The sequence below is a fragment of the Sceloporus occidentalis genome, unplaced genomic scaffold (genome assembly GCF_023333645.1).
Source record: "Sceloporus occidentalis isolate IW3139 unplaced genomic scaffold, rSceOcc1.0.p SCAF_2, whole genome shotgun sequence".
In the NCBI taxonomy this organism is placed as follows: Eukaryota; Metazoa; Chordata; class Lepidosauria; order Squamata; family Phrynosomatidae; genus Sceloporus; species Sceloporus occidentalis.
Genome location: NW_028316982.1, coordinates 215,239,767 through 215,252,036, shown reverse-complemented (window position 1 = coordinate 215,252,036; position 12,270 = coordinate 215,239,767). Strand labels below are relative to the sequence as shown.

The following is a 12,270-nucleotide window of genomic DNA, read 5'->3' as shown; positions in this document are numbered from 1 at the left end:
TTGAGAATAGCATACTGCAGGTGTCTCCTTGCTAATTATGAAAGTGTACTTGTGCTTAACAGTAGTTATTTTTAATCTCTACCTGAAAGAGTAAAACCAAATGAGAGCTCTGAAGGACTCTAAGATATGTAGCATGTCTCTTAAAAACTGAATGCTTTGACATTTACCATTTGGGTACATTTTTTGGTATTTAATTTATTCCTAGAAGCAGTGGGTAGTGGTGGAGAACTGTAATTGTTTCCATGTCATGCAATTAAGTATATGTGTATACATGTACTTGTGTACATAATCTCAACTATTTTCTTTTGTAATATTATTTTTGTAAATTTTGTGACCCTCCTTCCAGATGTTGCTGGAGTATAACTCTTCTCACTAGCTACATTAAGGGCCAGAGTTGTTGGGAGGTGCAGCCCAACAGCACCTGGAGAGCCAGAAATTGTCCATTCCTACTGTAGAGTGATATTGCTTATTATAGGATATTGGTGTAGTTCAAAGTTACAGAAGTATGGCTTTCTCTTTTCTAGTTACACCACCCTGAGTTTGAGTTATATTAAACTACAAAATAAAGAAAATGATGGCAATAGCCAAACCATGTTCTAAAAATTAGTAAGAGACCAGTCCTACGTGGAAGAAACAAGGCAGATCCTCTGCCTATCCATAGCCCTGCTGGCTGGGCAAGGCAGGGAAGAAGGAGGCAGTATTTGGTAGGGGCTGTCCTATTTTTCTCTCACCTGTGATTTGTTTGATTAGTTGGTTGTCTTTTTTAATATTTGCCCTCTCAGTGATTGCAACAGGAAGAAATTCCCTGCCAGCTTCAGGTGTAGTACTTATAGGAGTGTTTTTTGTTCATAACGTTGTGGACAATAAATTGAGGTAGGAGGGCATAAGGAGAGAATAATCTTTGCTATGTACAAAGAGATGGAGAAGTATTCTGGGGTGGAAAAAGCTGACTCCATCAAAAGAAGCAATTCTGTACCCAGCCAAGCCTGTGTGAGAAGCCATTCATCTGTTCTTGCTTACAGGGAATATAATCTCCTTGAACACTGAAGGTGATTATGAAAATTACTCTTAGATTAGGTAACAAATGAAACATCATAATACATTTCTATTCTGTGTCCCAGTGTGTAGTATGTAGAAGACAATCAGTACATGTGTTTTAGCAGGTTGGGGGTGGCTCTGTACTGAATATGATCCCATCACTCTGCTCAGCAGGGAGATCCCTTTTCACACTAAAGCACATCTCTTGTATCTTCTTCATGCCTCACAACTCCAGGTTTAGAAATTAGCTTTATCTACAGCTGAAAAGAACATCGTTTGCAATGCCATCTGTTTTCATGCTGTTTCTTGTATATCATGAATATGTTCATATTGTCAAATGCTTAACATTTTGATCAACAGCAGCTTGTAGGTTTATGGGTTTTTTTACTTTTTAATTATTATCATTTATAGACTGTTCCCATCCCCCAAAAAAGAACAACATAAAAAGTGGTGTATATATAATTAAAAGCACATTCATTTTAATTTGTTTCATTTTGTGTTTGAATTGATTTATTCCATGTTTTCTGTTCTTTTTGTTTTATTTTTAGTTGTATCTGGTAAGTTGAAATTTTATTGGCCATCTTCTAATCATCGTTATTCCTGTGACTGGAACATCTCTTCCCTCTTTCTATCCATACCATTCCATATTTGCCAACAAATCAGCTTCCAGCTTTCACTTATAATTGACTGGACAGACTGCAAAGGGCACATTCTGCATGAAGTATGGGTAATTTTTGTGGCAAGGTAATGGCTTGCTTATTTTTATCTGTTTAAATTATTGTAATGTTGAATTCTGAATTTTAAGTTTCCATTTAGCTTTAATTTAATTTAATGTGACCTTACATCCTATTAAAGATGCGCAAATTTCTAACAGTAATGAAATCGTCGATATGTATAGCTGGTCATAGTGATTGCATTTTGTTTATAATCCTGTATTTCATTTATCATAGCTACTGTTCATTTGGTGAAAAAGAATGCCCTCTTTATTCCAGGCCCAGTGGTTTAAAACTGTGTCTTGCCTAATGGAATCTGATTTTTTAAAATTATTTTTTGAATGAGAGAAAGAGAAATGTAAAAGCCTCTTTTAATTGGGGTTTATTTATGTAACCCACAGAACTAGAAAACAATCAGACACATTGGAGAGACAGAAGAGGTATTGTTAGATTTGAAAAATTAGAGAGAAAGAAATAGATAAAACAAAAATGTTTAAGGAACAAGGATACAGATATTTAGTTGCATTTTGTTGTATAATAAAATTGAATATCTCTTATTATTGGGTCCTTTCTAAGAATATAATTGTATGTACATAAATTACACATTTTTAGCTATTTAACTGTTGTTCAAATGGATAAATGGGAAGACATCGCTTCCATTAATCTTAAAACAACAAAAGACAGACTGGAAAAGTTGAAGTTAAGAACTTAAATGAAAGAACTTGTGAAATCTGTGGGAAACAAATAAGAAAAAGGGCTATAGCATAAATAAATAATTAAATAAACTGTTTTCTGATTATGTTTTATAATCCCTAAAAACAAACTATATAAAAATATAATTGGCCTAATTACCTTATTGTCCTTTTGTTGAAGTCTATTTTAGATGTATTTTAGAAGTAAATACAGTTGCCCTTCTGAACCCCCCCGCAAAAATGAAAGATTGCCAGTATTCAAGCCCCATTCCTCCACTTTCAGCCCATAAACAGGCAAGAGACTCAGACTTCAAGTCCACAAAAACAGAGGGGCAATTGTATATAGTTAATACTTTGTTAGTGCTGTGTTCGTTTAATATTGTTACCAAAATCTGATTCAATAGTTTAGCAGGATCCTACCACTTCTAGCAGAATCAGTGAGCTGCCACATCCCATAGCCACCCATACATAGTTCTAAGCGTAAACCAATACTTTGCCAATTTGATGTGCCAATTAAGCTTTAAAGATGGAGTATAGATTACAAAATCAAACAAGCACTCTGTAATTTAATGTTGACTTCTGAAACTGTTCAAGACAGAAACTGAATTACATTTAATATAATTATACAATTAAAACCAATGTGATTTTTTAATCAAAAGGTAACTTTAAAATAAATAAAATAAGGAGAACACAGAAAAAATATACAGAAGAAATTTGCAGACAATCTAAATAACTTTTAAAAAATCCATTCTACAATGCTTTGGTTGAAAGTGGATCTGGAATTTCTTTAGATACCTTGAGCAGTTTAGGCCTGTTGGAGGCACTCCAGAAATTCCAGAGGTGGCACAGTTTAAAAAAAAATAACCATATCTGTCACAAGATGAATGCCAGCATACCATAGTAGTTTGAGTGTTGGACTAGAACTCCAGGAGATCAGGATTCAACCACTCATTCGGTCATGGGAATCCACTTTCTCTCACTCTCAGCATAAGGCAATAACAACCCACATCTGAAAAAGATCATGCCAAGAAAACCCATCACAAAATTGATTAAAATGTATTTTAATAAAAAGCAACACAATCCCATGGTCTGTTTCATTCACTGAGGAGTGTTCATGGGTGTGCTTAAAACTTCATAGAAGTAGATTATGAAATCAATTAATAATAAAAATATCTAATTTTAAATATTTAACCTCCAGTGCTGCATTTTGTAGATATAGGTGCTTTACAGAGCACCCAAAAAGCGGGTTCTTCTTGTGGTGGAGTTGTGATACCGCAAGGCGCCAATGACACACTTGCGGAATCCATCACGTCAAAATGGCAGCGCCCATGTGTAAAGGGCACTGCCATTTTGACGTCCCCAGTACGTACTAGGGGTAAGGCCTGATTGGACGCTGTGTAACGGGCCATAGTAGCTATAAAGAATAAAAGACAGACATTTTGTTGTACAGTGGGGTAGGATTTGGTTTCAGCACTCCTTGTGGATACCAAAATAAATGGAAGCTGAAATTCTATTAAATACAGTAAATACAGTAAAATGATGTCCCCTATCTATCTATCTATCTATCTATCTATCTATCTATCTATCTATCTATGGTATTTATACCCGACCCTTCAGCCCTAAAGGCTATCAGAGCAGCTTACAATTATTATTTTTAATTAGACGGTTCCCTGCCCTCGGGCTTACAATCTAGAAGACATGACACAAAGGAAAAGGGAATGGTGGTGGGGAAGGGGATGAGGTCCAGTGGTTATTCTCTCCCTCTGAGGCCTGGTCCAAGGCAGATGGACTGGAGGGAGGGCTCTTCTTCTTCAGCTAGCCCTGGTGGAGCTAGGCCTGCCTGTTCAAGGTTTGCTTTTTGGAATTATATATAATGTTGAAAACTGTGGGTGGTGGATTCCATGGATAAAGAATCTGTGGATATGGAGGAACAGCTGTATGTATATATAGATTGGCTTTAAAATACCACAGTATTGTAAAACAGAATCGCAAACTGAAAACCAAGTCTTATCCTTTTCGATGACAATTACTCAATTGTTTTCTTCCAATATTTGCTAGAGGCTTTTTTAAAAAAAATCCTTTCTTTCACCTGAATTTTGATTTCAGTTAAGACAATACAGTTTTCTTATTGTAAAATTCTCCAAACTGGTGATAAGGGAATGATTAGGTCACTATGATGATGCAACAGTTGTGATGCTGCAGATGTTTTCCAGCAAAACTAAAGCTCTTTGAATTATGATACAATTGCTTGCCCTGATATCTTGCTTGCCAAATGTGGATGTGGACTTGTTGGCAGCTGTATGAAGAGAAGAAAAGGTGATTGAATTAATGTAGTGATAATGTGAGTATGGATCCATACTTAAAGATATGTGCAGAAGTGTGGCCACTTGATCGTTTCACCATGCATCCAGTTTACAATTCCACTGCCTTTAATATACCACCAAAAGTGAGTGGAGTGTTGGGTGAATGGAAGATCATTAAATTCAGCTTTTTGTTGAAAAACATAGAACAATTATAAGGAAGGATGAATTTTTAAATATGCTGGGCCAAACCTGTTGGAATTGTGCTCATAAAGCCAGTGTAAGATTGCTAATGTGCAAATGATCATCAGTAAGACATACATCCAAAAACCAAACTGCATGCTTATCAGACCATTGCTTCATCATAACATGATCAAACCAAAACACTATCTAGTCCTGTGTACTGTTTCCCCAGTAGCCACATAAGACATGGATGCCACATCACACTCCTGCTCATACAACAAATATACAGAAGCATACTGCCTCTGATACAAGAGTATATTCTCATTGTGATGGTTAGCTATTGATATCTTTATTCTCAATTGGTCTAGTCCATATGCAAAACTGTGCAAGTTGGCAACATTACTACATGCTGTAGCAAGAAATTTAACAATATAGCTATATGCTGTATTGAGAAGTACTTCCTTATGTCTTTACTGTTCAGTTTCTGGGGATGCTTCCTGGTTCTCCAGGTTATCCACTTTCTTCACCATCATGCATAGTGATATACACTTCTGTACTGTTTCCCCATTACTCATGTTTTTCATAGGTCAAACAGTTTGAAATGTAACATTGTTAAGGTTAATAAAAGCACTGTCATAACACACAAGATGTCTCCACAGTGATTAGAATCACTGTGAGACCATGGACAAAGGTCTGCCAAGTGTTAAGCCAATATATTCTGTTGGAGAAAAGAGGAAAAAGCACAAAATGCTGGAAGAAATGAAAGACAACATCAGATGTGCACAGAACACAGTTTATTGTTAGTGTCTTTTGGTTAAAAACCCTTCTGATACAGATCTTCTATAAAACCAAAACTGTTATAGTTCCCCCCACTATCGTCATAAACCGAAAAATATGTAAGACAAGACAGTCTTCACAAAGGATCTTGAAAAGGGGACAAATCTACTTTTCCTCATGAACTGTTTGGTGAACCACATAGAACCAGATCACTTGAAACAACAAGGTTCCTTCACAAGACCATTTTCTTGTTAGCCATGTGTCTGATACTTATCTCCAATATGAGGATTTTGAATCTCTTCACCTCTTGCTTTCTTCAACCAACTTAGTTTCTTTCTGTGTCTATCGAAATATAACCGCAAGATTACAATGCATTATAAAGAACTCTATCCATCCTAAAATAATACAGGATTATTAGTTTGATCTAGGAAAGCTTTTATAGTTCTTTGACAGGCACACTGCAATCAAGCTAACTATCAGATATTTGGGAAAGTGATTGTCTTTGTTCTAAGAACTCTAAAATATTGAACTGTAATTATTACATGTTGTACCTGTGATACTCATTAAGAGAAGGAGTGAGAAAAATTAGTCCATCAAGTGGTAAAGGAGGTAAAGATGGAAAAATAGAAATCACTAAGACCTCCAAGTTATCAATATTGTGTGGTTGCAGTATAAGAGAGTAAAGTGAAGTAGAGGTTTTTAAAAGAATATTTTTTTACTCCAATTCAGTCACTGTGCCTAATACACTCAACTGCCATGGCTTAATGCAACTGACATAATTTTTGACGTTCTATTTACTGCTAGATGAAGTGGCCATTTATGTCTGTATAAATCAAACAGTTTGGACAATGCTGGCAGTATTTATAATGTCACGATGAGCAGATGTTTCGAATTTGCCTTCATTTACATATAGATTTTGTTTGAACATGCCCTTGCCTATGTAAATGAAGGTGGTATTCTGCTTCACTGTTGCTTTAAATTCATTCCTCTTCAGTAATTGCACTGAAGATCTTTAAATGGTTATAATTTACGCAGTAGCAATCCTGGAGCTTTTGAGTTAAATTGGGGGAAAAAATGAGCATCCCATCCTGCATCAAAATCAAGCCTCTTATGGAAGCTATTAAATGACTCCTGAGCTACAGTAAATCAAAGATTATGACTTTTATGTATCCAAACCCTGAATTTACAATCATTTTGTGTGTGTGTGTGTATGTGTGTTTTACTGTAAGAGTTAGTAGTGCAGAATGTAAGGACATTTTTCTTTTCTTTTGTTGTGACCTATAGAAATCCTCCTCTTTTAAAGTTCTGCCCCTCCTCCAAGTACTTTTGTAAAATGCTTCACAGAAGGCAATTAGGCTTTGTGAAATTTCAGACAAAGGCTGTGCACTTCACATTTTTAACAAAGGAGAAGTATTTATAAGCACTAGCTGTCATTTAAAAAGAGTGAAAGCTGAGCTCCTCACTCTTTTCCTGTAAAAGGGGTATTTTCCTGTGGAAGTCGGCCATCAGAACTTAGTTTGGCCTGCTATTATTGTTTAAATCAGACTGTCCTTTAAAAAAAAAAAAAACACCTTCTATCTAATTTAGTTAACATTTTTTTAAAATGTCCATTAAAAACCGAGGTTGAGATGCATGGGCTGGAGTTTTGTTTTCCTTTGGGTGTTAGCTTTATGATTTTGGTATATTTGGGCTATTTACCTCTATCAAACTCAGGGTTGCCATCTGTGGTTGTAGCTGGCTTGCTTTTTGCCATGGGGGCAAGGGACCATTGAAGCCAAATGGAAGGAGAAGCAGAAAAGGAGGAATTTCCATATGTGTCACTATATGCAGATCACAGAGGAGAATGAGTTGCTACTGGTCATGCTTTGGTAATTTTGACCAGTCTCTCCACCCCCACCCTCTTGACAAGCAAGCACAACAGCAGGCCTTTACCTTGCTTGCTCTGCTTCTGTTAAAGAAATGAAACTCCAGATCCATCCCAGCAAACCAGATATATAAACTCAGTTGCAGCCATCCGTGTTATTTAGTATATGCCATTTTTATGTAAATTTGGTCATTGTCTTCTTTTTGGTGATAGAAATACTCTTTTTCATCAATATGGAAGTAGCAGGAAGTCTTAACTGGCTTAATAATAAATCCTTGTCATTTTACTGTATTTTTTCCTCCTTCAGAGCCACCACACTTTGTTGTGAAACCTCGTGACCAAGTGGTTGCACTGGGCAGAACTGTGACTTTCCAGTGCGAAGCAACTGGAAATCCTCAGCCAGCAATATTTTGGCGAAGAGAAGGAAGTCAGGTAAAAGAAATTCCTCTTAGATTTTGCCAAATTTTCTCAGGTAACACCAGCACCATCCTGGTAGAGGCACCATTCTAAGAAACAGTTGTTGGGTAGACTGCAGAACCTGTAAACAGGATGATGATGATGATGATGATGATGATGATGATGATGATGATGATCACACTTCCTGGGTAACAACAGTGGGCAGGGATTGTGGCACCTCATAGCAATGTTGGGGCATAGTGGATGCTCAAGTAGGTTGCATGTAGCCTTTAACTTATGTTTCCCATTAGTGAGTTGGAGTGAATATTTTTAAACACACACACACACAGCATATATAGGCGCGGTACACACCACCCAAAAAGGGCGGCCTGCCGGTGCCTGTTTTCCGCAAGGAAGAGACAGCCCCCAAACCGTGCGGCTTCCTTGCAGAGGAAAGAGAAAATGGTGAAAAATGGGTTCTTTTTACGCCACAGCAGCGGCATAACTAGTGTGCCACTGGTGCACTGGTTCTGTAAGCACCGTGTGAACGCTGTGCAGCATGTACGTAACAATGGCAGCATCATGTATACAGGGTGCTGCCATTGTTACGCCCTCGTCACATGCTAGGGTTGCGGGGCATGTAGGCACTCTGCCCCCAGGCAACCCTAGCACGTGATGAGGGCATCACAAATGGCCCATGTGTACCGGGCCATAGGTAGTTTTTTCAAAAATCCTGTTGGTTGCAGTGCACATTTTCTGCAGTGTGCATTTTTAGACAGATACTAAATTTTAAATTAAACTGTTGGTTCCTTCTCCTTTGTTGAACAGATGCCAGATAGTAGTATGAAAAGGGAGAAGAAAAAGATCAGCAACAAGGATTACTTAGTTCTTAGACTGTAATGAGAGATAGTACAGTATACAGTGTTTGTTTTAGTAATTTCAGAAATATGCAAGGCAGTGAGAATGAAAGATGGGTATTAAAAGCTATTTAGTGTAATTTTTAGTTAAACAGTGAAAGCTGGATCTGACAATTGTAGGCTATTTGTATATGAAATAAGTTTCAGACTTTATTGATCACTATTAGTAGCATAACTTCTAATTTTGTATCGACTGCAGAATATATTTGTAAAGCTTTTATGGTAACAGGCTTCCAGTTGCTGTGGTCCAAAGAACTTCTATAGATATCAAGAACTCCATAGAAGATTATTTTGTTCAATAAAGGCTCCATCTGTCCTGCATAATCCACTTTGACACCACTTTATCTGCCTTGTCTGAATGCTATGGAATCCTGGGAAATGTAGTTTGTTGTAGCTCTCTGACAGAGAATCACAAAATTACAATTCCCAAATTCCACAGCACTGAGCCATTTCAGTTAAAGTGGTGTCAACCTGGCTTATTTCTGCAGTGCGAATGCAGCCTAAAGTTTCTTAGTTGGGGCAATGGCCATAAAAATATATGTTCAAAATCCCTTTGGGAGGTAAGAACTGGCTTCATGTTAATATTAACACAGAAATAGAGTAAACATTTACCTACCATTATTTATACAGTGTTTAAAATGATATAAATCATTTTTGAGTGCTTTCACCAAAGCCCAGTCTAAAAGAGTGATTTCACGTATTAAAGATTTAATTAATATATTTGCATTCTCTTATTATATTGTGGATTTTTTAAAGGGGGGATGCACATATTAGTGGTTCTTTATATTCAACCAGATTTTTTTGCATGTATTTTTTTTTTAAATTCACACTTGGATATAACTGTCTACAGACAGACATGGGGAACAGAGCCTTCTCTGATATAAAGATAATATAATCTTTCCCAGCTTGACTGCTACTTTTACTAATTCTAACCAAAAACAATCCTCTGTTAAATAATGTATGTACTTGACTATAAGTCAACTTCATGTATAAGTCGAGGGCAGGTTGTGGGATCAGAATTATGGATTTTGCTATAACCCTTGGATAAGTCAAGAGTATTAATTTAGAGGCACATAGCAATGGTTATAAAGGATGAAGCAGAGAAAACAATGCTTTGCATTAGGAACCAAAACTAAGCTCCATTTAGTTCTGTGTGGCTTATTCCCAACTGAAGAAGTATAGTTCTGAAGTCCTGTAATGTTAACGTGGGATGATGCATTGATGTTTTGTCCAATCTAGCCATGTAGAAAGCACAACATAATGACTACCATATATACTTGTCTATAAGTTGGGACATTTATACCCAAGAATTGATCCCAAAATCCTGGGTCGACTGATATACAGGTCAATATGGTAATGCCCACTTTTCCTCCATACCTGGGAATGGGCTGCTGAAAGCAGCAAGAGTGCAGTGTGCTTTTTATTTCTTTGGGAACAACAGCTGATCCAGTCACAAACACACACACACACCCCTTCCTTCCCACTTTCCAGCAAGCATGCACACGGGCGCACGCACACACACTTTCTCTCCTTCCCTGCTGTAGCTCCTTTTACATTTGGCTCTCTCCCAACTCACTCTTCACCCCTGCCTCCTCTTCACCCTCTGTGAGAAAACAACCCAGCTGCTGCAGACAACTGAGGCTGGGCCAGCAGTGAAGAGCTTCCATTACAGGGGGAATCTACTTTAAAAGTAGGTTTCTTGGTAGGGTTGAAGGTGCCTGTGACTGTTTAACCCCACTCCAAGGGGGGAAAATGGCTGCAACTGGGGATCTTTGGTGCTTCCTTACTGCAGCAGAGAAAGTCTCTGTCCACTGCCGGGGAAATGCTGAAGAGCCATCATGGACCTAACGATCCCCAAGGTTTTATCCTCGACTTATCCATGGGTCATGTCAATATCCATAACTTTGGCCCCTCGATTTATACATGAGATTAACTTATAGTCAAGTATATATGGTATATCTGAAAAATAAGACTCATGTTTTGTTTATGCTAATAAGTAAACAAATGCCTTTTGTAGCTAGTCTAACTATTAAGGGTGTTTGGCTATATATAAATATATACCTGACTTGCTACTTTTTCCATATCTCTTTATTTTCCAGAACCTGCTTTTTTCATACCAACCTCCTCAGTCTTCCAATCGGTTTTCTGTCTCTCAAACTGGTGACCTCACTATTACAAATGTCCAGCGAACTGATGTTGGCTATTATATCTGCCAGACTTTAAATGTTGCTGGGAGCATCACAACAAAAGCGTATTTGGAGGTTACTGATGGTAAAGTGTTTAAAATTTATTTTTATATTGTTAATAGTATCACACCAATAGGATATGATTCTGTGTTGATATGCTTGCCATAGAATATAATGTGGAATACACTGAAAATACACAGCCTTGCACTATGTGTATATATCGGTCTGTGATGTAAACAATATTTCATAAGACTAGTTTTTACTGGAAAATTAAATGAAATGTAATTATGAATTATTGATTAAATTATAAAATATTGCTCAAACAAGTGTAAATTGATTGGCTTTCACAGTATCAAAAATACGTTGTTGTTGCTGTGTGCCTCCAAGTCATTTTTTACTTATGGTGACCCTAAGGCTTTTCCCATAGGGCTTTCTTGGCAAGTGTCTACAGAGGGGGTTTGTCATTGCCACCTTCTGAGGCTGAGAGAGTGTGACTTGTCCAAGATCACCCAGTGGGTTTTTATGCTCAGGCAGGGATTTGAACCCTTGTTTCCAGAAGCATAGTCCATTACTTAAACTGCTATAAAGCACATACATAGTTCAGTCTAAAAAAGTAAACATATTTTTTGGTGTAGATACACTAAGGACATGACAAAATAGTTTATACATTAAGTATATGTCAGTTAAGAATATATGACAAAATAAAGTCCAGTACTTATATGATGGTTTTATATGATTTTATGTTGTTCTTAACCCCCCCCCCCCTTTCTTCCCTTTTTAGTTTTTCCTTTTAGTTTTGCATACTGTATCGATGGGACAATTTCTTCACAGTATAGCTGTATAATAGTTGTAACATTACTGAAACAATCTGATAGTTCTGAAAGTTTAATAAATAAAAAAGCCTAGTTCTCATATTATGAAATTAGTCTGATACTGGTTTATGGAACCAGATACCTAGTGCTTACCTGCTTATTCACCCAGTTGCAGAAAATGTACCATGGTTTCTTCGAGCACATTTTCTTCCCACCATGTCTAAAATGGGAAACAATGTGATCTTTATTTATTTATTTATTTATTTATTTATTTATTTATTTATATTTATTCATTTATTTATTTACTGTATTTATATAGCTATCTTATGAATCAGTTTCTTGAATGGTACACCAAACAAACACAACATTAAAATATTATCATATTGTGAGCT

At 36.8% G+C, this 12,270-nt stretch overlaps 1 protein-coding gene across 6 annotated transcripts in view; it reads left to right on the top strand.

The window, feature by feature from the left end:
- Positions 1-12,270, top strand: part of LOC149319683 (roundabout homolog 1) — a 764,680-nt gene that overhangs the window by 683,099 nt on the left and 69,311 nt on the right. For all 6 annotated transcript variants that reach the window (XM_089512200.1, XM_089512201.1, XM_089512203.1 and 3 more), the window contains 2 exons: positions 7,875-7,999; positions 10,980-11,151. In XM_089512200.1, the coding sequence (XP_089368326.1) occupies positions 7,875-7,999; positions 10,980-11,151 (297 nt within the window). The remainder of the gene's footprint in view (positions 1-7,874; positions 8,000-10,979; positions 11,152-12,270) is intronic.